The following is a 24,375-nucleotide window of genomic DNA, read 5'->3' on the forward strand; positions in this document are numbered from 1 at the left end:
CTCTCGCTCTCTGCGCCCCATCCCGGGGGAAACGCCGTGTGGAGGCTGCTCCAGGGAATGCGCAGGGCGTGCCCAGCCACCAACCCCCGCGTGGGGCATTTTGCGTATTCTCCTGTGTCCTCCCAGCGCAGCGGAGCAGCTGCCGCGCTCCCGGCGCTTCCCACAGGGAATTCCCGGTGCGCTCCCGCACCCCGCCGCACCCCGGCAGGAGGACTGAGCGCTACCATAGAGGCGACACCGCGGGATAGAGCGCCGCCCCCACCCCGCCCAGCCGGCGGCCGCTCTGGCCGCGCACCCGGAAGCGGCGGCGGGGCCGCGCCATGGCGGGGACGGCGCTGAAGCGGCTCATGGCCGAGTACAAGCGTGAGTGGAGCTCCCTGGGCCCCTCGCGCTGCCTTCCTGCCGGGATCGCTCCCAAAGGCCGGGAGGACCCGCGGGCCGGGCGGGGCCGTGACGGCCGCGGGGCAGGCCAGGCCGCGGGCCTCCCGCTGGGCGCCCGGGGCAGCTGCCCGTGTCCCGCCGGCCGCTGTTTCACCTCCTCCCCTCCGCCGGCTGCGGGATCCTCCCTGCGGCCGTACAGAGCTCCCGGGGCGGGGGTGAGGGTCAGCGGACGGGTACGGGGCACTGCCGGCTTTCAGGAGGCGGTGGGAAGGGGGACACCTCTGGGATTCCGTGGCTCCAGGATCTTAGGCAGGGTGAGGCTGCGAACCCTGGGCAAGTGGCCAGTTATTATAATGTTTTTCCCTGTTCAGTTTTCCAGATGGAAGGGAATACAGGTATGGAAATATCTGTTGTGGAACTCTGTTACATCAAGGGTAATTAGAGGTGTTTGTCAGGGCAAATACCTTCTGGTTGTGGCTGCCCTATCCTTGGAAGTGTCCAGGGCCAGGTTGGATGGGGCTTGGACTAGCTGGGCTAGTGGAGGGTGTCCCTGTCCATGGGAGGGGGTGGAATGAGATGAGCTTTAAGGTCTCTCCCAACACAAACAATTCTGTAATTCTGTGAAGTCCTTAATGGAAGCAGAGTGGTTAGTAAAATGATTTAAACTCGAATTTAGTAATGAAAGACATAGACCTGTTTATTTAAAAATCGGTGTGGGATGTGACTACAGGGGGTGGCAAGGAATGATCCTCAGCACAGGGACCAGAGACCTGCTACAGTGGTCTGGGGCCCTCTGGAAATCCCAGTTCTTCTGGGATGGCTCATCTTCTCCCTGATGAGTTTGAGAGGTGTCCAAAGGTGCCTTTTGTCGGCAAGAAGTATTTGTTTACCTAGGTGCTTTTGGGCTTTAAATGCTCTGGCTTTTATTCATGGCAAGGAAGTAGAATGGAGAAAAGAAATGTTGGTGAGGATGGAGGGAGCTGGGCTGTAAACGGGGAGGTGTTTCTGTCCTTATTTAGTGGAAGACTCCAGCCTGTGTGAAAGAGAGTATTTACAGACACTCATTTTCTGCCAACAGTGTGCCTGTTCTCAGGCTGCTCTGCAGAGCACAGGTCTCTAAGCTGAATTGTCACACAGGTTTTTTGGGCAGCCAGGGCTCCCCACCCAGCTTGGGCTTCTGGCACTGACAGCAGGGGGTGGTGAGCTGTGTGGGTGAAGTTTGTGCTGACAGTGTGTCCTAGAAATCTACATTTTCCCATTGTAATCCAGAGGCAGTGACCTGAAAAACAACCACTGAAAGTCTTGGCACTGTTTCTGTCTTCTCTTATCTATCCCTTAGGTCTCAAAGCATTTATGATCCTTTGGTTTTGAGGAGCACAGAGATCTTACTGCAGTGTCTTGTATGAATGAAATCTTTAGGAGAAACAATATTAAATGATCTCAGAAAGATTTTTGACTTAATGCCACAGGCAGACATGAGGTGAATCTTCTCTGCCTAGCTTCCCAGGGTAACACTAGTCGTGACCAGAGATAACCTTTTGTCTGTGATCTGCCTTTACAAGCACTTTCCCATGCCCAATAAAACACAGTATTGGAAAAAAAGGAGTGTAACTCACAGTGGCTGACTGCACAGTGCTTTCTGGAAACCTGAGTTGCAGCAGTGCAGTAAGCCAGACATTTCTGTGTCTGTGGATTCCCCTCTGCTGCATGTCCAGGTTTGTTATTTTCCTTTAGCACAAATCCCAGAATCAAGCCTGACTTACAACCTTTCCCTAGTGTTTATCTGAAGACTGACAATTAATTGTAGCTCTTCAGAAGCTCTTAGCCCTATAGAGATTTTCAGCAAAAGTTATTTTGAAAAATAAAAAAACCTTCTGGTTGTAGGTAGTTCTGCTGCTTCTTTTTGCAAAAAAAAGAAAGCAAGTCCTACCTTGGGACAGGGCTGGAGTCTGAGGCTCAGCTCAGTGTGAAGCTTCTCCCTCCTGATGATGTGTGGTGCTGGTGTGGATGTGGGTGCTGTGAGGCCCTGGGTGAATGTGGGAATGGAAATGGTTTTCATGATTCTCCTGACTCCTCTCCTGACTGCTCACCTCGGATGAAATCTTGTAAATGTTATGTACAAAGTTGTGGACACAATATTTTTTTTTTACTTTCCCTCTTCTCCTCCATCTTTTCACTTTAGTTACTTCTAGTCATGACAGTTGTGTTTGGCAGCCAGTGCTGTGCTGGTGGGTGTGTTTCCCTTACCAAACTTCTAATTCTTTCCATTTCTTCCTTTTCCAATTTTTGTCTTTCATCTTTCTCTGTGCACATGCGCACACACATTTAAGTCGTAATTTAAAGATTTATCGTTTCCTTCTGTGAAAAATTCTTGACATTGTGAGGAGTGACCTGTTGGAGCTCAGATATATTACTGCATTTTGGGAGAGGCTGTGGAACAGCACTGGTTTTCTTTCCTTTTGAGGAGGGAAGGGAAAGTGGCTGTAGACATCCAGATGACACAGAATGGGTTTTTTATCCTCATTTAGATCTTTTAATGTTTGACTTTTTGCTTTCTCAGATTAACTACTCTGCCAGAACTAGTTTGGTTAAAGCATAAAAAAAAAAAATCAGATGTAAAAAAGGGCATAATTTTTATTAGAGCATGTGTCTGTTGCTAATTCTAGATGTATAATAGTATTAAGGCCTGACCTAAGTCTCTCAGTAGCTTATATCAATTAAGAAATGGAAACCTTCTTTTTTCTGTGTTTACTGTTTCTTGATGCCAGATTTGGAGATGTCCTATGCTGGCTGAAATTTCAAGTCTAAAATGGATTACTCTGGAAGAATTATATCTCTATAGACCTGAGAATTGTAGTGCCCAATTGTATGCACTGGATTTCCTTCCTGGTATAAACAGACAACAGAGCATGGGATTGTAATGCCAGCAGGTTTCTTTGGAAGTGCTGTCAGGTTGAAACTAAGAGATTTATGTTAATTGTGAGATTTGGGAAATCACAGAAATAATAAACCTTCTGATCCTGGCAGTGCTGCAGTGGATACTTCCCATCCTTACTGCTTGGGGAGAGTTGTGTGGAGTCAGAAGAGAACTGACTGTTTTCAAACATCTCAGTCCAGATGTGTCAGATACTGCAGGGAGCACATGCCCATGATATTTCTTGAGTCCTAGGTTTTTAATCCCCTTGCAGTTTGCTAAACAGCTGCAGTTTTTAGGAAACATACTGTTGAACTTCTCTTTTAAGGATGATCTTCTCAGTCTCTTTAGTGCTTTAACAAGAAGATGTGTTTTCAGCTCTCCTGAGAACCATCTCCAAGGTGTAATTGGCTGATAATGACTCCACAAAGAGCAGTGAAATGAAAAGGAAGGCACTGATTCTGTGTGCAGCAAATCTGCCCCGAATTCCTAATAGAAGCACCACACTTGTCTAGTATCAGCTCTGTTTTAAGCTTACAAGGTTTGGCTCTGCTCCAGTTGTACCTGGGGAGGTTCAGATGGGCTGTTGGGGAAAATTTCTACACTGAGTGGGGCTGTTTGGCCTAGCTGGTCTGTCAGAGTCCTGCTGTATGTGATCAGAGCATTGGTTTTAGCCTTTCACTGCTTTCTGCTGCTCATCTATAAAGAATTGGAAACCCTGCTCCCCCCACCAACATTCCATTAAAGTGACCCTGTTTTGGAGGCTCTGGTGAGCTGATATTGTGTCAGCTCCTGGTGGTTCATGTTGTACCTCTCTGAAAACTGCGCTTGCAGTTTTCTTTTGAACAACTCTGGAGAAATCACAGGGTAGGGTGTCACCATCCCCGTCGAAAAGGGGTTTTTCCTTTCTCAATGATCAGGTGCAGCAGCAGCCACTCAAAATCAAAGCTCCTGTGCCCCTGAATGCCCAGTTTCTACTTTATCTGATCCTTAAGGATGGAAACCTTTCTTCGAGGAGGGAGCTGATGAAGAAAGTGGAAAATTGAACCTCTGTCCTGATGAACACCATTTGCTCTGCAGGCTTTGGCTGTTTCTTCCCTTTGCCCCTCTTCTCTTTAGAGTGCTGTATGACACAATTCTGTGTGGCTGCCCACCCCAAGGTCTGCTGCCAGCTTTTCCAGGGAAATAGCCTGAAACATCAGAGGGATTTTCTTAGAACCACAAGATGGAGTGTCGCTAAAGGACACAGGATGATTCACACAAACACGTCTCAGTGGCATGACAGGAAAAAGAAGTGACTTTATTTTCTGACTCCAGTATTTATAGACTCTTGACTATGACCAGGGATTGGATAACTAAGTTACCACCTTCCCAATCACACTGATCATGCAAAACGTCCATCAAAAGGTGTTTCTTGGAAGGAAAGTGTAAACAACTTATGTTTATAGTTATTTTCCTGGGGAAAGTAACTAAAACTATGAAAACAAGATCAGAAGGTTTAGTTTTCAGGGTGACAATGGAGCAAAATGATTCCAGGAGCTCTTGCATTTGACATTTCCCCCTTTCTGTCTGAAAACATCAACAAGAAAAGCTATTGGAGACCCACTGTGAAGCTGGAAAAGCCTGCCATGGAATGCCAGGACGTGTGGAAAACCTTAAGGCTGAGTTTCAATCTGCTGCTGGGCTTTGGAACTTCAGAGAGGGCTGTGCCAAGATTAAGGGCACTCTGAGCAAACAGAAGAGTTCCGTGATCTCTCCTGGCAATGCATCTCAGCATCTTCTTCGAATTCTGCAGTAAAGGAGCTGTTTGTAGCACCAGCATATAGTTTTCACCTACAGGCTAAACAGAAACTAGGTCAAGTGTCTCATTTATTGGTTTGTGAGTTCACATATTCCCTGGGTCAGTGTTCCTGTTTGTTTTCCTGGTGTGAATGCGTGTGGCAGTTCTTGTGGCTCTGTTCTGTGTTACTGGCCCCTGGTATTCCAGAGGCCGTTGATTGGGAAAAACTGGGCTGGATAAGCAGCTGGAGGTGTCAGCTCCTGCCACCAGCTCCAGCAGCTGCCCCATGGCTCACTGGAAGCCTTGGGGCTGGTGTTGAGCCCCTGGGACTGCTGGCCCATTGGTTGCCTGTTTGTTGCTGAGCTGTGTCTCAGCTGCTGCTGCCTCCCTGCAGAACATCAGAAACTAGAAACTGATTGTCAGTCCAATAGATAGGAGAAAATCTGCTTGTTATTTTATCAGCACATGGTGTACTGGCCTTCACCAGCTTGAAGTAAGGGGCTGATGCCAAAGATTGTTTCATGAATTTGGAATTGTATCAGTTTCCTAGAGAAAGTGAGGACTGATGGATCCAAACTTGCCTGTGCAGCCATGGCTGTTTTACTGATGCTTCTTTTTTTTTTTTTTTAACCCACATTTTTCAGGCCATGCAGGAGGAATTGGATTGAATTTAGGGAGCAGAGCTATTTGTCAAATCTCTCATGTGTCTGCTTCTCCTGATTTGGTGGTGTTATGGGTTTTGCACTGAGGTGCATCAAACCTGAGTGGGTGCAGAGAGGTTACAGGAATACAAACTTCAGGCTGTTAAGGTATTTAGCAGATACCACAGAGGTGCAAGAGAACAGTGTTTCCCAAGCTTTGTGAAACGTTTTTGTCTTCCTTCTCAGGTTTAAATTATTGCCTCTGTGAATATGGGGGACTCCATGATCCTAGAGGTCTTCTCCAACCTAAACAATTCCGTGGTCCCAAGGCTAGTTTTAGGAGCCTGAAAAAATCCAAAATGCCAAATAATTTTGTCTAGAACACTGTTCTGCATTAAGCAATGGTGGTGGGGCCCACATGGCCACTGAAATACCCCCTGAAATGCTTGGGCTTGCAAGTCACCTCAATCTTCCTTGTGTTTCTGTTTTTGCAGAGCTGACCCTGAACCCACCAGAAGGGATTGTGGCAGGTGAGGAGCTGAGCAGGGTTTGTGCACTCTGGAGCTGTAATCTTGCATTCAGGTAGCCCTGAGCATCGTTCTGTTCTATTTCACAGGTCCCATGAATGAAGAGAACTTCTTCGAATGGGAAGCCCTGATCATGTGAGTTATTACTGTTTGGTGTCTGAAATCAGCAGTTGCTGTGATGACCTTCTAGGAGAGCAAGAATGCAAAAAAGTACAATCAGTTCTGTATGACATCAGCATTGGCCTGCCTTGGGCTGGAAACTCCTCTCATCCAAACAGGGAGTTACATTTGGACTTTAAACAGAGTGACAGAGGCAGCACTGGTGATGTGTACAACTTGTTATGATAACTTCTTGTACAGGTGTCATAATAATAAGCTTGCAAATTGGTCAGTAATCCTCATTTGGGCTCACTTGGATATATGTTAAATTTACAAACACTGTAGGAAACTAACAGTTGCTTGTAGATCACACATACTTCTTGAAACATTGCCTAACTACAAATGCAGGACAAGTTTTGAGTGGAGCAAAATACACAGGTTATTAGTGACAGGAGGAAAAAAATCGATGTCTAAAATTAGTTTACTTACTATTCAAATTTTTTCTTGAAATATTGGAAGGTTTTTATCAGAAAAAGTATTAAAATTTAAGTAAAAATGCTTTTGAAGTTCTTTACACTTCATGAATTGGTTGGTGCTGGCGAGAGTTGGGTGCAGTGGTTTTGTGTAGAAGAAGATTCACTCTTCTGTTGGTGAATAGCTCTGACCATGACCTGCTGTGTTTTGGGGGTGATGGAGACTCCTTTACCAAGCTGTGTTCTTTCTCTTCCACTCCCCAGCTGATGGGTGTGATTGTTGATAGCAAAATTTGCCATGAAAAGACAAAATCTTTTTGCCCAACATCTTACAGGTTGTCTTCTCTCTTGTACTCCTACCCATGCTATACCTTCTTTGGGAACTTTGAGTACATGGGATAACTGGTGACTTTTACAAAATAAAGTTCTAAAACGCTAGAGGAGAGGGGAAAAATACTTTTGTCACTCACATCTGACAATTCATGCAAATACTGCACAATTAAAAGAAGAAACTTCAGACCACTGAGTCCATCTTTAAGCTGGTGGTCTCTTGTTAGGGTAGATCCTGGCTCTGTACTTGAGGATTCCTTTGGTAAGAATTGGTGATTTCCTTCAGGCAGGGCTGGGCTGTCCCGGAGGACTGGGGGCAGCAGGCAGTGGCTGTGGCACCACTCGCTCCGTGCCCACTGCCATCTGGGCAGGTTTTCCCTGCAACCACTAGTGCTGACTGATGAGATTCTCAGCTGGTGTGGGTAGCAGAGTTTCCCTAGCTCAGTTTGCTTGGAATGTGTTGTCTAGGGATGAAAAAAGATTTCTGTCTCTTGGGCTCAGGCGTGCAACCGATACAAAAGCATCATGAGCCACAGTGAGTTCCCTATTCCACACAAGCTGGCTGTGTGGGTGATCCTGCTGCATGGCAAGCCAGAGCCCCCGAGTTATTTTAGACCTTGGTGAGTGGAGGTTTGGATTGCCACTGCTTGTTTTTGCTCATTGATGGCAAGAGTTGGCAAATGCCTCTGCTTATGTGCAGTGATTTCTTCTGGGATAACAGGTTGTGCTTCCTGGTAGTTCAGTCTCCTGAAAATAAACACTTAGCATGGAAATAGTTTGTTTTGCTGCCTGACACCAGATTTTGGCTGCAGGGTCTTATGCTTTCTCTGAGAGGCATAGTCAGCACATCTGCTTCGTAATGGGCCAGATTTCAGGTCAGACAGCTGTGATTGCAGGGAGTGTGGAAATCCCAGAGGGTTTAATGCTCTTCTTGGAACATGGAAGGAAATTCCTGCTTGTTGGTACTTCCTCCTAGCAGAGGTGGTGTGGCTGAGTGGAGGTTTCCTGAGAGACACTCAGAAGTACTTCTGAATTGCCTAGAAAATACCTTTTCTGATGTCTTCTGTCACATCCTTAAAGGACAGAGGAGCTGCTTGCAGACTTGAAAGCCCTTTAAAGTGCTGAGTGTTGAGCTTCAGGTCTTTGTCAGCGTAAAATGAGAGGCGGAGGTGCTTTAATTTTGGTTTCTGTATTGTGTGTGTGTCATAATAAAGTTATATTTTAAGATCTGCTCAATTTTGAAGCTGTGATACAATAGAAACATGTTTACCCCAAACACATTTGGTTACTTTAATCTCTTTACAAACCTTGTTAGTAGCAGTGTTTGCTCTACCTTTGGAAAGTAAGTTACATGACTTGTTTGTATTTGTCTGTGGTGATCTCCTCCAGTGTTTTGTAATCTCAAATGTGCTGTGTGGGATTCAGGGAATGAGGTGTGCAGATTAAAGCTGCCTGCAGATTTTTAGACAGATGAAGTGCAAACACTAAGAAACATAATTGTGAAAAGAACAGAATACTTTTTTTCCTTCACCCAGTTTATATAAAGCTAGAGCACATATAATGGCACATAACTTAAAAAAAATAGAGACCTAAGAGAGAAAAGCCATCTCTCATTTATCAGTTCAAAGGTAGGCTGGGTAATGTTACACAGATTGATGTAAGAGCTTGGCTTGGAGATAAAATAATGGATTTTTAAATAATGGAAATAATAATTTGTATCTCCAGTGTTCTTGTCTGCAGCAGCAATGCTGGAAGAATGTGAAGCATATAAATGTTAAGACCATAATAAAATAAAGGAGAGAACATATCTTACACTCCCAAAATGAGTGTGATGGGCACAGAACTGAAAACACCCATGTGAAAAAACCTTTCTGAAGACCAGAGGTGCATTGTTGAAAGTCAGATCTTTGCCACATCATTTCAGGAGAGTTTGCCTTATGTTGCTCAGTTCCCTGGCGCTGTGTGAGGTCCTTCAGGCTGTGTTGTGTTCATGGATTTAACATTTCAAGGCCAAGTTTTGCCCTCTTTGGTTGGCATGTACAAGTGTGTGTTGCTATTCAGGTTTATCCCCAAAAGACACAAAAGCACGCGATGGTTAAGAACTTTATTAGCCTAAAGATTGCTTGAAAACTAAACAGTATAAATTGAAGTCAACTTATCACAAAGCTGTGTAGAAAGGTAATTAGATCCATAATTAGGCTTATGACTTCTGTTTCCATTCCCCTTTTGGGCATCTGATGATTGTGGGGTTTGGTGTTTTTCCAGCATCCTTTTACAAATATGCCATTTGCAAATTTGTATGAAGCTGTGATTATAGAATTAGAATCACGGAATCATTAAGGGTGGAAAAGACCTCCGAGACCATCGAATCCAACCATTCCTCAAGCACAGACAAATCCACCACTAAACCATGTCCCCAAGTGCCACATTCACATGTTTTTTGAATTCTTTCAGGGATGGTGACTCAACCACTGCCCTGGCCAGCCTGTGCCAAGGTTGAACAACCCATTCAGGGAAGAAATTTTTCCCAATATCCAGCCTAAATTTCCCTTGTTGCAACTTGAGGCTGTTTCCTCTTGACCTGTCTCTTGTCCTCTGGGAGCAGAGCCTGAGCCCCACCTGGCTGAACTCTCCTGTCAGGGAGTTGTGGAAGGATCCCTGAGGAGCCTTTTCTCCAAACTAATCAATTCCCATTAGCTGTCCTCCTCAAGGTCCTTCTCTCTCCTGTTTTGAAGATACCTACCTCTCTTCTCTGCCCCTTGCATGAGTAACAGGCAGCTCCTGGAGGTCAGAGCTTCTCATTTTCATGCTTTGTCTTCTGTCAGCTTTGGAATCACTGCAGAACAGGGGGGTGATAGCAGCAGTTGCCATGCTCTCACCTCCCTGGCCCTGCCAGTGTCCTTTGTGAGCTAAAATGATGCTGTCAAGTCCAAATGCTGAGTGTTTTGTAGTTGCAAATGCTGTCTTGGATTAACTTTCATAATTTCTTTGAAGTTGATCCTGGCAGCGCTGAGTGGCTAAAACAAAAGCATTTTGCTCACATAATGCAGGGCCTAAAATGGAGTGTGTTGGGTTGAGTGTATTTGACAGAAGAGCCCTTAAGGCTGTGGGTTTGCTCTCAAAACAGAACATAGACACCCACCAGCTTTTCAATGCCTGTATGTACATACCCTCAGAAGTTCAACAATAAGCCTTTAAAATGCAGATGGAATTAAAATGGTCAGGAAAAATGCATTCAGTTTACTCTCAGATGTGAATTGAATCCCAACGAAATTTAGGGAAAAGGCCAGAAAGGGAGCAAAGTGGTTGAGACAGTTTAGCTTTCATTCTTGCAGGATGTTGATGCATTTCTCTTACCTTACCTGCCAGTGTCAATATTCATGTTTAAATCACATAGTTCTTGTATTTAGCAGCCAAGTCTTTTGAATTCCAAAGTTTGCAACAGTCTTCTAGGGCTTTAGGATTTGCTGCTTTCCAACTTTAATGTTCTTTCTGGCTTGGAGAATGTGTATTGGGAGGAGGAGGTATAAATATATTCCTAACCCTTATTTCCCAGACAGTGAAACCTTTGTTTGAATGGCTTTTTACTAAATACATGAGGTTTCCTTGGCGACAATTTTCAGTGCTGAAGCTTTTTTTGTCATCTTTCCAATCAAGGGAAATCATGTTTGTGTTACAACTTCCAGATGGTTCATCAGGTTTGAATAAATCATGGCTAACAAACTTGTTTTCTGCTCACTTTCCACAAGTGTTTTATGTAGGCAGGGTAAAATAGTTGTCTTTATGTTCTCAACTTGATTGCACTTTGAACTAGATTCTGAACGCAATAAGGAAATGTTTCTACAAGAACCCTGATGAAGCCATTTGTTCTCCAGCTGCACTGGAGGCAGGGCAGACTCAATACCTGAAGTCTGCAAAGACACATTGTTGTCCTGCATCTCTTCTGATAATTAAGGCCTCTGAGCTGTGTTTTTATTTTTACAAACCTTTGCTGTGCTTTCTGCATCAGACAGTGATAAGTGTTTGTGTGGTTGTGCTAGATACTGCTAGTTGGGATCTCTGTGGCATTTATAAATTAATTTTGAGCTCCAGCATTTGACATCTCTGTCTTGTAGAGCATAACAGTATCTTCAAAGGCACAGGAGTCCCACACCTGCCTCTGCTTTCGCTTGACGTGCAGACACTCAAATCCTGGAACATGCCTTGGAGCCAGATACTCCAATTATATCCAGACACACCCTGCTAATTAAACAGTGTTGTGACCTTCCTAGTAATTTAGCGTGCAAGCTTTGATTTCCCCCTTGCCTCCCAAGCCTCATATTTGGATTTAAGTTCATGAGGTGTGGGGTAAGAGCACCTTAACTCTTTGTTTCCTGGAGAAGATGATATAACCCATGCCTCACACATCTCTATTAGACAAGAATTTGGGGGAAAGAGCTGTTTAAAACTTTGGTGAATAACATTTTATCTGTTTCTAGGGGTCCTGAAGACACCTGTTTTGAGTATGGGGTTTTCCCTGCTATCCTGAGTTTCCCGCTCGATTACCCGTTGAGTCCTCCGAAGATGAGGTTCACGTGTGAGATGTTCCATCCCAACAGTGAGTCTGATGCAGCAGGATGCAGGGGGAGGGGGTTTCTTGTACAGCTTAAAAAGAAACTTTTGCAGCAGGAGAGCTGGCATCCTTCCCAAGGGTGTTTCTCTCCCTTTCCAACCTTGAGCAAGCAGCACGAGCATTCAGCTGCCCAGTGGTTTTGCTCTGTCTTAGGGTCCTTTTCTCTTCATCCCATTATTCCTCATAAAACTTCTTCTTATAAACAGTCCAACAAGGATTCCAGCAAATTCCATGCCTTTAAATCTTCTGTACAGGATGTGAGACTTAGTGAAATAATACAGGCTCTTTCCAGAATCATAGAGTATGCTGAGTTTGGAGGGACCCATCAGGATCATGGTGTTCAACCCCTGGCCCTATGCAGGACACCTCAAGAATCCCACCATGTGCCTGAGAGCATTGTCCAAACACAACATAAATTCAGTCTTGTTCTATGGCTCCTATATAGGTATTTTGGTGTTATTTTAATGACTGAAAAGTTGTTCATGGGTGCAGCTTTATTAGGCAGCATGGCTTTTGCCCTGTGAAATCACAGGTTTAACATTTCTGATGGGATCTCTGAAATACAGAGTGCTCTGTCCAAGCAGACAACACATTTACAGGTGTTTAATATTAAGACTTTGCTGGCCTTTGCTCTGTGATACTGATTGAGTTAGAGATCTTCTCCAACCTTAGTGAATCTGTGATGGTGACAATATTATCTGAAGACTCTTCAGGGGGAGTAATTGCAGTGACAAGAAGTACAGCTAACAAGTTTGAGCCCTGGACATGAAAAACACTTTAAAGCCTCTGTTTGCAGCCTGAACCGCTGCTGTCTGGAATCAGCCTTGGAATTCTGTGTAAAATCATTGCTTTTGACATCTGATGAATCAACATGGATTCTGCAGAGGTTGTTTATTACTGCCCAGGTTTGATGGGCTGGATCTGTGTTCAGGCTCTCAGGTCTCTGACTCTCAAGAGCAGGAAAAAGAGCAGGTGCTGTGCTCCTGCCTAGCGCTTCCTTCAGCTGACATTCTTGCACTTGGAAAGCACAGGATATAATCTCAGCTGGGAAGAGATTTATTTCACTCTATATACAAGGAATTCTGCCATTTCTTGAAGTTTCTCGGTTATTCTCTTCTGGAAGCACCACCTGTGCAGGTTCTTTCCCATTTAATCCACATCTTTCTGTTCTCCTGTGGAAGACACACCTGCACAGAGCTGTGGATGTGCCCAAGGCAGTGTAGCATCACCTCTGGAGCTCTGATGTCCACAGCTTTGGCACTTGGAAGCAGTGTAGCCATGTCAGCACCTTGGTCCAGCTGGACTAATTTACCCAAACTTCTTGCCAGGACTGGTGTCTGTGAGCAAATCCTTGTCCCTGCAGTTCCAGCTGTGGCCTTGGCTTGAGGTTCACTGCTTGCAGCTGTGTTGCATGCAGCACTGCCAGGAGGAGTGGGGTGTGGAGAAGCACAAGTTGCCTGATTCCTCTGTTAAAGAGTGGCTTTACACATGGGTGTTTCTTCCATGGGATAATTTGAACACACTGGATGGTCAGCTCAGCTCTTTAAAGCCCTGTGACTTGCAGTCTTCTTAATTTGAAGCTGAGATCACCTTGAATCTTGAATCTTGCTTCTCAGCTGGGGTTCTGGTGGGCTGCTTCTACCCAGAAAGGCTGCAGAAAGGGGTGGCTGGGCTGTGCTTTTTCTGTTTATTCCTTCCCCTGTGAGAAAGGAAAATGTTTAAAAAGTCTGGTGTGTCCCCTCATCTTTGCAGCTTATGGTATGTGGAGGGAACTTGAGATACCACAGGACTGTGTTCTCTTACATTAAAATGACCTCCTTGGGTACTTTGGCAAAAGTAACTGGGTAGTGATCAATGGCATTGCACTGGCACTGAGCATCAATGTGGGGAGATGACAGGATCATAGGTGGTTTGGGAAGGATTGTTGGAAGGGACATTAAAACCCATCTTGTTCCACCCCCTGCCATGGACAAGGACACATCCCACTGTCCCAGGTTGTTCCAAGCCCTGTCCAACCTGGTCTTGGACACCACAAGGGATCGGCAACCACAGCTTCTCCAGGCAGTCTGTGCCAGGTTCCCACCACTTTCTCAGGGAACAATTCCTTCCACACCCTCTGGCAGTGTCCAGCTATTGCCCTTTGTCCCAAGTCCTTCTCCAGCTCTCTTGGAGCCCCTTTGGCCACTGGAAGGGGTTCTGAAGTCTCCCTGGAGCTTTCTCTTCGCCAGGCTGAGCACTCCCATCTCTCCCAGCCTGTTTCCAGAGCATCTCTCTGGCCTCCTTTGGACTCGTTCCAGCAGCTCCATGTCCTTAGGTTGGGGGCCCCACAGCTGGACTGGGGCAGGTCTCACCTGAACAGAGGGATTGAAGATCCATACGTCTTCCTGGAATCAGCCTTTGATGTCTTGACTGTGCTGCTGTGTTCCAGCTGTTTTAAATGAGGCATTGCACAGAAACAGGAGACTCCCTCACCAGTGAAATCTCTTCTACCAGTGGGTTCCTGACTTGCAAGAAGTGCTGATTCAGCATCTGCTGTTCTCACCTCTGCCAGCTATGGTTAGACCAGCTCCAGTCCCCAGCCTGGGGCTGCAGGAAGGACTGTAAATAAAAGTCCTCCACAGTGCTTACGTGCTTGGGCAGACATAGCTGGGTGAATGGAAGGAGCTGGAAGAAGCACAGCTGTTTCCAGCAGTCATTCCCACCTTGTTTTGTCTTGCTTTCCTGGCAATGGCACCAGTTTGGTCACCTGAGGAATAGAAGCCCTGAAATTATTTCACTAAAGTTTTCATTCCTCAGCAGCCTGCCACACAGGAGAATTAGGCCATGTTGGTAGAGCAGTGTTTTCTTTTGTGGTGCCTCTTCAACCTTTGGTTTCATTACCAAGTCAGTAGAGTCCAGTTTCTGTGAAGACAACTTGTACAGCTGCAGACACTGTGCTAAAGGTGGGAGGGGAAGCACCTGGATCCTTAATTCATAGGTTTCCTTGTTTCCAGGTGCTTTAATGCAGCTGAGCTTTAAGAAAAAAAAAAAAAAAAAAAGAAAAAGAGAATTCTTCTGATTGCACTTCAGTAATGTTCAAAAAAAGATCAGTTCTATTGCTCATAATATATTTAACATAACACTTCATTTTTTCTCATGTTTATGATATATATAAAACATAACACTTTTCTCTCCTTTGTGTAATCCTTTTCATGGTCACAGTCCAGTGGAGGACTCCAGTGTGCATTCAGTGCACTCATTTCCATTTAAGTAGGACTGGTTACCTGCTTGGAGCTGTGTCTGTGCCTAAACTCTTGCCTTATTCCACCAGGCTGCCTTCTTCATTTTTAGCCTGTCACTGATTATTAAATGACACAAGTGCTCCCAGCAGGTTTCTGCTGGGGAAGGAGTTTGTTAGATTTGCTTAAAGAAGATTTGTCCTAGGTTTTTGTCTTTCAGATTTTGTGCCCTCTTGCCTAAAGAGGAAATTTAAACCTGGATTTAGTTTTAATCATAGAAAAGCCAAGTCTCAAGGCTGATCTGGAGGATGCTGAACATTTCCACTAAGTAACAACCAATCCTCTGTATTTTTTGTGCAGTTTATCCAGATGGGAGAGTCTGCATCTCTATCCTTCATGCTCCTGGGGATGATCCCATGGGGTACGAGAGCAGCGCGGAGCGGTGGAGCCCCGTGCAGAGTGTGGAGAAGATCCTCTTGTCAGTCGTTAGCATGCTGGCAGGTGAGCACTGACTCCTTCAGCCTTTCCTGAGTGAGCTGGAGCTGCCTCTTGCTCTTTGTTCACTGAGCAAAGCACATGAAAGCTGCTCAGCAGCAACCACAGCTCTTAAAGCCCTGGCATTTATTAGTAAACCAGTGCTCTGAGAAGGGTTGGTAAAAATGCAGCTGAATTAGTAACAGGTGTTCCTGTTTGGGGGTTACTGCACGGCTTTCTGTGCAGGGTGGTAGCAACTGAGACAGTAGTGATGGGTCGGGTGGTCCCAGAGGCTCAGCTGGTTCCTTTGCTGCTGGACAAAGCCCTCTCTGTGTTTGCTATGCTGTCCATTCAGCTTTTAAAGCTGTGGATTACAGCCTGTGTTGGATTTGGCTTTGGCAGCTGAAGGATTATCAAAACTAACCAGTACAGTAAACTGGAGTCCATGGCCTCTGGTGTAGAAGCCAGCACACTCTGTTTCTCTTTGTTATTCCTAGCCTGAGAATGTGTCCCACTCTGCCATCTCTGGTACAAAAGAAGGCTTCTTGAGAAGAGACCTGGGGCAAAAAACTTTTTGTGAAGACTTTCAAAGGGTTTTCCCTAAATCTGACAAGAACTATGGATCAGCTCTGTCATGTACAGATTTCTGAAAGATGGATCATTTTCCACACAGTGGACAGAGCCACTGAGCTGCCTGAAGAGGGCAGAGTCATGTCCCTTAGAACTGGTTTTGAAGGATAAATGGGTTTAGAAGCTGCAAATTTGACCAAAGAGCAAGCAACAGATTCCTACATGTGACTGTTTTAGCTTTGGAATAGTAACCTGCATTTGGGAAGCTGTGCAGACAAATAGTACCCATGGGATTCCTGTGGCTTCCAAGAGCTTGGTTTGTGGTGCAGCCTCACCTGGACTGGGAAGTGTGGGAGTCACCTGGACTTGTTCTCTGCCTGTGCATCCTGTTTTCCCATGGCTTTTGGAGGAATTAGGCTAAAACACCAGTGGTCAGCTTCTTTCAGGGTACTGGAAAACTCAGTCCTGGCTCTGCAGGTAGTGTAAGGCCAGGTTCACCAGGCTGGGTGACCTGCACACCTGCTGGTTTTCAGGGTCCTGTGGAGAAGGATTGGAGCCTGAGATACTGGCATGAACTGGGGCAGGGTGGGTGTGGACTGGTGTGTCAGAGGAAGTGAGCAGAGTATGTTAGTGCCTTCTGGAAGCCCAGGACAGTGTCCTGCTGTATGCTGCCCACAGACCTGATAAATCCTGGGTCTCAACTCAACTCCATACAAAATGGGGAGCCCCTGGGACTTCAGGACTCCATGTGCTTTGTAAAGTGTTCTGAAATCATCAGATGAAAGATGTTGCAGAAATGAAAGCATGTTCTATGGGTTTCCTTGGATTGTTTTGTTAGGTTTTAGTAGAACAAGCCATCCCAACAAGTGACAGCCTGTTTGGGTGGCCTGCTTGGAGGGGCTTTGTGTCTGGGAGGCTGGAGAACAAGAAAAAAAAGGTTCTGCAGGGAGAAACATGTGGTTTTAAAAGCCCTTGACAGTACTGGGGGTGCCACATTGTGTTTGCCACGTGCATGGTGGGGCTCCACTGCTGAAAGCACAAACAAAATAAAGTCCTGCTCCTGTGCCACTTGTTTCTTGCCTAAACTCGAATTTGTTGTGATATCCTTTCTCTTGTGGTCAGTTAAATCAGAGTCTCTTGGGAATCCAGGAGCTGTCATTGGATTTGCTTTAGTGTTGTTTCTGCAGTCTCCAGGAGGAGAAGTGTTTCAAAGCCTTGGTGAAGTGGGATTCTTGAAGAAGCAAGAAGCTCCATTGCCCACATAGCTTTGTGTTTCTTGTTTCAGAGCCAAATGATGAAAGTGGAGCCAATGTAGATGCCTCCAAGATGTGGCGGGAAGACAGAGAACAATTCAACAAAATTGCCAAGCAGATTGTGCAGAAGTCACTTGGACTTTAAGCTCACAGAGAGACTGAAGTGTTTTGTATTTCTCTCCACCTGGAAATGAGCAGTGCTCAGTGCTGGTACCAAAAAGGAAAACTTTGTAAAACTATTGGCCTAGTTCTTATGATTTGTTATTTATTTACCATCTCTTCTCTTCCGCTGCTCCAGAGAAGCCTCTAGTTCACTCACTAAATTGTGTGGAAAAGGGATTTAATGGTACAGAAAAATACAGAAACAATGCTGTTTCAAAGGCTGCTTGTTGCTACCTTGCTTTGTGGTATGGAAAGCCTGGAGACTTGGCAATCTGCAGCCTTCCCTCACCCATCTGCTGTTGGAGAGCAGTGCTGGTTTGGATCGTCTGCTGGCAGAATTAGCTGTGTTTTTATAGGTAGCATTGCATCTGGAGAAGCAGTAGACAGGAATTACTCTATCCACTCTGTACTTGTTAGGTTGTTAAGGGCAGCATTGCAGTCAGATCTGATTTGAAGATTATAGTTAGCAGGAGGGGCTGTAAAGCAGGGCTGTAGTCAGGGTGTGTTAGTAAGGAAAGGAACTTGAGGGAGTGAGCTGTGAGGACTGGCTGGGGATCTGGAATAGCCTGGTGTTCCCATGTAATGCTGTGAGTTTGTGCTGAGCCTTTGAGTCAGTGTTGGCTTGGCAGAAATCCCAAGAGCTGCTTTATTAGTCCTTGAAGGCATTCTGTAAGCTTTACACTCAGTTAGAGGCACAAGGTAAAAAGGCTGGATTGTCCAACTTCCTGGCTGAGGTAGGCCATTGGCATTTGGAAAATCCAGTGAGGTTGTGTTTGCTCTGCTGGGCATGTTCATAGCTCTGCAGAAATATCAGCTTGCTCTGGTGACACCTGAGTGTTGAGAGGATCTGGCACTGCTTGCCATTACAGCCCTGTTACCCATTTTCAGGTGAACGAGCCAAGATGAGCATGACAGACTTGTAAAAATGACCTGTGACCCTCTACACTGAGTGCTCTTGTGTAATTAAATAGGAGCCAGAGAGGATGAGTTGTTTGCTGAGGACGGTAGGACATGTTTTGGACTGCAGTGTTGTAGCCAGTGTGAAGGGTGCAGGAAATACCAGCTGGTCACTTCCTAAAACTGCTGAGGGGCCTCTGTGGACCTTTCTGCTTTGCAAGCCAAAATGTGTATGTCCAAATTTCTCCAATTTACTACAAGCAATAACATGCCCATTGATAGCACATGGAATCCAATTTTGCTGGCAGCTTTAAACGGGCTAAATTTGACAAGGGCTGTTTTTGGGTTTTTTTTTTAAATGTGAAAAATGAGTGGAAGGAGTCACACCATGAAGAAATCTTTACAGAGGTGATCGTGTGCATGTGCGTGGTACAAGTGTTCAGCATTTCTGTCTTGCTGTCTGTGCTGCAGGTCGCACTTTGCCATGGTTCTGCACCTCTGAAGAGTTGTATTGCTACAACCTGCTGATTTTACCTCCTTGTAGAAGTAATTGTGGCTTTGATGTCAGGGTGGAAGTGGGACTGGACATAGCTTGGGAGCAGAGATGATGAAATAGTGTTGTACCTAACTAGTATTTCAAGGCATACAGGAAAATGTAGCACTTTATGCAAACTGGGAGTGTTTTGTTGGAGTAGAGGGAGGAATTCTCCTGGGAGCACTGCAGCCACCTTCGGGAACAACGCCGGAGAGCCCTGAGAGCCACTGCAGAAACAGACACGGCAAAAGTGGGGTTTGCTTAAGTGCTGAGTGTTTTATTCATGTGTGCTTGCTCATTATCTTGATTTTATGGTGGGATTTAGTCTGTATACTGAAAATAAAGTGATTATATTTTCTCCTTTTTATAGTTGTACACAAATGTATTGCAGTGGGTGTTGTGTATGAGTAACTGCATGGCCAAGAGACTTGCTCCAATGGAGTGGAAGGGTTCATTCTAACACAGTTAAAACATGACATACTTCAGGAGTGAAAGAGCTGACATGATTGCATGGACTTTCCAGGCAAATGTCTCTAATGCTGGCACTGGCTGGGTAATTCAAAGAAAATGATAAAAATCTGATGGTGGGCAGGTGTGGTGTAGTTTGCTCCTTACAAATATTGTTACATGTGTGTTTCTGGCCTAGGAAGTTGTTGTGAGCATACAGCAGCTGAATTAATTCAGAATGTGCTGGTACCAGCACTTGGATTTGAGGAGGACACATAGATCATAGAATCACTGAATGGTTTGGGTGGGAACAGACTTTAAAGACCATCTAGTTCCAACCTCCTGCCATGGACAGGGACAACTTCCACTCAAGAAGGTTTCTCGGATGCCCAGTTCCTACTCAGAGTTTCCATAGTCCCCAAATCTCTTTCCTAAAAGTAAAACTTTTTTTTTAAGTGACTGACATGCATTAGGCTTGCTGATGGGTATTTGAAGCCACCCAGTGCCCATATCTACCTCTCAGTCTTAAAGGTGACAAAATGTAGGCAGAAGTTCAGCTCAAAGGACTAAAACTTGGTCTCGAGGTGAGAACTGTCCTAGCTGGTGGCTGTTTACTCAGCTGAAGCCAGTGGGTGAGCATTTGTGTTCATGAAAAGAAATTAGTTGTTCATTGTGTTCATTTAGGAAGAAATTGATCCCTGGAAGTGTCCAAGGCCAGGTTGGACAGGGCTTGGAGCAACCTGGGACAGTGGAAGGTTGTCCCTGCCCATGGTAGGGGGGGGAATGGGATGAGTTTGAAGGTCCCTTCTAACCCAAACCATTCTGGGATTCTACTAAAGGTTTAAATGTGGCAGTGTGGCTGGCATGTTAGATTCAGCAAACTGAATCCTTGCATAGAGCATGAGGATTCAACTCACACAGCAGAGGTGTGTGGGCTTCTGCTGTGATGGGCTGTGATGTCTGCCTCATGGCACAGACACCTTCCTGCAGGTGGGGAACACCTGAAGGTTAAAGCTTGTAAAGCTGGTGTGTAGCTCCTGGGATAGACTTCCCTAAAAGACTATTGTGTCCCTGAATGAACACTCATGTTGGCAGGATATGCAGTACTGGCAAGTAGCAATGTTTTTTCTGAGCAGTTGTCTTTTTTCAGCCTGAAACACTTACTATTAAAAACGTTCCTTGGGGAATTCTACAGGTGTTATGCATGTAGGTAAAGTATTAAAGATTTTTTAAAAAATCCTATTCTCTGGATTATATTTGCTTTAGGCTTTTATATTAAAAAAAGAACCCAAACCAAACCCTTCAACAAAGCTATAAAAATGCAAGCAACGTCCTCTTTAAAGCCTTTGTATATACACACATCCACACACGCTCACTGTTGTTTTTCCTTGGCAGAGGGGCTGTGTCAGAACACACACAGTGGGCTGGGAGACATCCATTAACTGGGTTGGTGTGTCTTTGAAAGTGTGAGAGGCGTTGGAGCCACATGAAACGGCTGCAGCTCGGGGGCAGAGCGAGCCCCGGGCTCCCTGCCAGCTTTTTTTAGCCTTTCTGGAGCGGTATCTGGGATGGAAGGTGTGTTCTGCACTGGGGTGGATGCAGCAGGGAAGCTGTGTGCCTTGGTGTCCTCCTGAAGCTGTGCCTTGGTGAGGATGCCCTGTGTGATTGAGCCCTGTGAGAATGGAAAGGAGAAGCAGCACGGATCTGAAATGTCCCTTCCCAGCGCCGGCCGCGCTGCTGATACTGGAATTGTCTCGGATGTGGGATTGCAGCCAGGGCAGGGGCAGGGACAGAGGCTGAGCACAGGAGGTCCTAACAGTGCCCTGGCAAAGGCAGCACGGGTCACATGTCCCATGTGCCTTCCATTCCAAATTTCCCTGACTCGGGGGAAGAAGAAAATCTCTGTGCTTCAGGAAGCCCAGAGGCTGGAGGAGTGTGAGGGAAGGGATGCTGGGGGTCTTGCTGCCAGCTGGAGATAGGGCTGGGGGTAGCAGAGGAAGGAGAAGGCGCAGGAATCTGGAGAATTCCTCTAGTATCTGAGGGCCTGAGCTGCCAGCCCCAGCGAGGGCTCTTGATGTCCGCTCTCCTGCTTCCAGGTGCCACCTGATGTCTTGGGCACCAAAAGTGCTGTGCCAGGCTCCCTGGTGCTGCAGGGATGAACTCCTCCATCACTGAGGAGGGAATTGTCCAAGCCATTTAACATTTGGTGGTCCTGCTTGGTGCTCTCATGGCCCCATGGGAGTGTGGGAGCTGGGAGGTCTGTGCCATCCCTGTGACTCCAGTCCTGGTGATCTTCCTGCCTACCCCAGCCTGCTCTGATGGGTCTTCTCCCAGGGTGTAGGAGCCCCAGGAGAGCCAGCCAGGTGGCTTTTGAAGGTGTCTCACACCCCCTGAGATGGGACTGGGCAGTAGGTGAGATGATGGGGTGTGTTAATGGATAATTGATGGCAGTGACATGGCCGTGGGTTATTATGGGGGAGCCGCCCATGTGAGCAGCGTGTGTGTGAGAGTTCTCAGGAGGGATCTGGGAGCGGGTCTGTCTGGTCATGTCCCTGGCATGAGCCAAGTCCTGGCCTGAGTCCCCTTCCTCCGTGCATGGGGCATCCTGAGTGGGGGATGAGGCTGTGTCCTGGGACAGAGCTCTCTGAGGAGTGAGGGCAAATGCCCCCACTGCGGCCAGGGGTGCAGGGGGATGCAGGAGGTGGGTTCAAAGCAGCAGAAATGCAGGATGCAACATGCACCCACGTGCTTGGGTGCAGAGCCCAGCATGGGGAGGCTCTCCACCCACAGCTGAGATGGAAGTTTGGGCCCAAAACAGTTTTCCCCATGCCAAAATAATTTGGCAGATTGAACCCAGCTGGAGTGGCATGGGGATGTTGAATGAATCGGGGTTTCTTTGCTAAGTCTGCCTGGGATGGGCTCACACAGACTCCTCTCCTGGTGTGGTGCTTCATCAGGATCCCTGTCTTCTTCTATCAGTCAGAGGAAGACCCCTCAGAGATCTGATCAGACCCAGTCCCAGTCAGATCCCTCCAAGCTTGGTCAGCAGCTCAGGTGCTGGGGTGTCTCCCTCTGTGAGACAGAGATGTGGACATGCCCACATCTCCAATCTGAAATTGAACAGCAGAGCTCATGCTTTGCTTCCCCTTGCCATTCATTCATCCTTCTGGGAGCTAGGAAATGATGAAATACCGAGTATATTGGATCAGGTGAACTTGTTCTGAAGCAAAAACCTCTGGGGCTGGAGATCCTTCCTTGGTATCTAATAGGCTTGCTGCAAGGGTGGCTCCAGAGGGGCCTCACTCAGCCAGAGCTCATCTTTTCTTACCAGTTCTTGTCAATGGAGGACGCCAGACAGGCAGGCTGGAGTCCAGGTGTTTTCAAACTCATTTTGTCTGGAAAGGCAGTTAGAAGTTGAGCTTTGTCCTTGGCCAGATCCTGCTTTGATATGGGATCTTCTTGGAGCCTAAGCATGGCCTTGGTGGGAGGGCTGGGGTTTGTGGGCTGTAGGAAGCTCCTAAGGCTCTATAGGAAGTGTGGCTTTACAAAAACATCAATGTTACTGGAGAAGCCACTTGTCCAAAGTGTCCCCATCAAGCCTCACTTAGCATTTGAAACTTTCAGCATCTGTCCCTGGAACACCCAGTCAGTGACCAGGGGGCATTTTATTTATTTTATCCATTCATCCCCATCCAGCAAGACTCATAGGTTGAATTCTGTCTCACACATTAGATGCCATCTTTCCTAGAGAAGCTGTGGCTGCCCCATCCCTGGAAGTGTCCAAGGCCAGGTTAAACAAGGTGTAGAGCAGCCTGGGATAGTGGAAGGTGTCCCTGCCCATGGCAGGAGGTAGAATGAGATGGGCTTTAAGGTCTCTTCCAACCCAAATCCCAACAGGGATTCTTCTGTAGATGCTTCTGTTCCCCCTTGTAGACCCACAGAAGTGATCAGGGTGATCTCCTTCACTTCGAGCCTGTGCTGATCTCACCCCTTCCTCACCACAGGCGTTGTGCCTTGGCTGGTTACAGGAATCTGGGTATCATCATAGAATCATTTAGCTGGAAAATCTAAGATCACGGAGTCAAACCATTAACCCAGCACTTCCCATTCCTGAGCATCTCCGGAATGCCCAGTGGTGCTGTGGAGCAGGACAGGAGCTGTGGTGGGGGGATACCCCTGCTGAGAGCACTGTCTCTGTGCTGGTGGAGAGAAGGCTCCGAGGGTCCATGGCAGGAGCCTGGGCACGGGAACCGCGTCCCCAGCGGCATCTGCCCAGCTCCGAGCGCGGGGAGCGGCGCTGCAGCCGGAGTGACTGGGCAGCAGCGTTGCGCTGGAAGAGCTGCCCTGAAGAAAGTCATGGAAAACAATAGGAATTGTTCTCTGCCTTTGTTCCCTTTCCTTGCCGGATGTCGGAGGAGATGGAGCCGCGCTCGGCTGCCGGCGGGTGGGCAGAGTGAGCGTGGCTGCCTGCGCTCCCGCCTTGGCAGCCCCCCAGCTCCTCCAGAGCCCGAATCATCGCTCGGAGAATAACCAAAGATTGACATCGGCATACAAGCGAGCGATAAATGTGGCCAGAGAGTCTCTGTGTCTTTGGGCAGGAGGTTTTTAGAGCACAGCGATGCTGAAGCTGCTGTTTGCTGCAGGGGCCTCAGCCCATGGGCTCAGCCCAGATTTGCTGCTAGCGCTGGGGTGGGGCTCCTGGCACCCACACTTTCCCGGGGCACCAGTGTGAGGCAGACTTGTGGCAGAAAAGTTGCTGACTGGTCCCTAAGCTGGGAGCCATGGGATCATTTCAGTCCAACCAGCACTGTGCTTCCCATTTTCTATCCCTGCCAGTCCTCAATGGGCCCAAGCACGTGGGGGCGAATCCTTGGGTTTCCCTGCTGCAGCTCTCTGTGCTGCTCACCACCATCTGCCTGTCGAGAGCTGGCGTGTGTGGTCACTGCCCAGATCAAAGGACTACAAGCAAAGGCGGAGGAGGGTTTCCTCCTGCACTGCCAAGGGAGATTCCTCTCCCCATGCCAGAGCCAGCCCTGGGGCTCAGGTGTTACTCCAAGGCAGC

The 24,375-nt window shown here is 46.9% G+C and overlaps 1 protein-coding gene across 3 annotated transcripts; it reads left to right on the plus strand.

The window, feature by feature from the left end:
* Nucleotides 1-64: 64 nt before the first annotated feature.
* On the plus strand, nucleotides 65-19,231 carry UBE2G2 (ubiquitin conjugating enzyme E2 G2). Of its 3 annotated transcripts, none has more exons than XM_086843533.1 (6): nucleotides 65-363; nucleotides 6,211-6,246; nucleotides 6,333-6,378; nucleotides 11,624-11,742; nucleotides 15,336-15,476; nucleotides 17,305-19,231. In XM_086843533.1, exons 1-6 carry the CDS (start codon nucleotides 321-323, stop codon nucleotides 17,415-17,417), a joined length of 498 nt encoding a protein of 165 aa, XP_086699659.1. In that variant the 5' UTR covers nucleotides 65-320; the 3' UTR covers nucleotides 17,418-19,231. The 3 variants fall into 3 exon arrangements, with proteins under 3 accessions (XP_086699659.1, XP_086699660.1, XP_023789248.2); XM_086843534.1 differs by lacking the exon at nucleotides 65-363 and adding an exon at nucleotides 445-776; XM_023933480.2 differs by lacking the exon at nucleotides 65-363 and having other exon boundaries at nucleotides 6,120-6,246.
* The last annotated feature ends 5,144 nt before the right edge of the window (nucleotides 19,232-24,375 follow it).

The sequence above is a fragment of the Cyanistes caeruleus genome, chromosome 10 (assembly GCF_971803275.1).
Source record: "Cyanistes caeruleus chromosome 10, bCyaCae1.hap1.1, whole genome shotgun sequence".
In the NCBI taxonomy this organism is placed as follows: Eukaryota; Metazoa; Chordata; class Aves; order Passeriformes; family Paridae; genus Cyanistes; species Cyanistes caeruleus.

What these genes read in the sequence shown, in the direction of transcription:
- UBE2G2 (XM_023933480.2), top strand. Translation starts at nt 6,135, where the DNA reads ATGGCCACTGAAATACCCCCTGAAATGCTTGGGCTTGCAAGTCACCTC. An exon ending in TGAGATGTTCCATCCCAACA is followed by an intron (nt 11,743 to 15,335) that starts GTGAGTCTGATG and finishes TTTTTTGTGCAG; the next exon opens with TTTATCCAGATGGGAGAGTC. An exon ending in AGTCGTTAGCATGCTGGCAG is followed by an intron (nt 15,477 to 17,304) that starts GTGAGCACTGAC and finishes TTCTTGTTTCAG; the next exon opens with AGCCAAATGATGAAAGTGGA.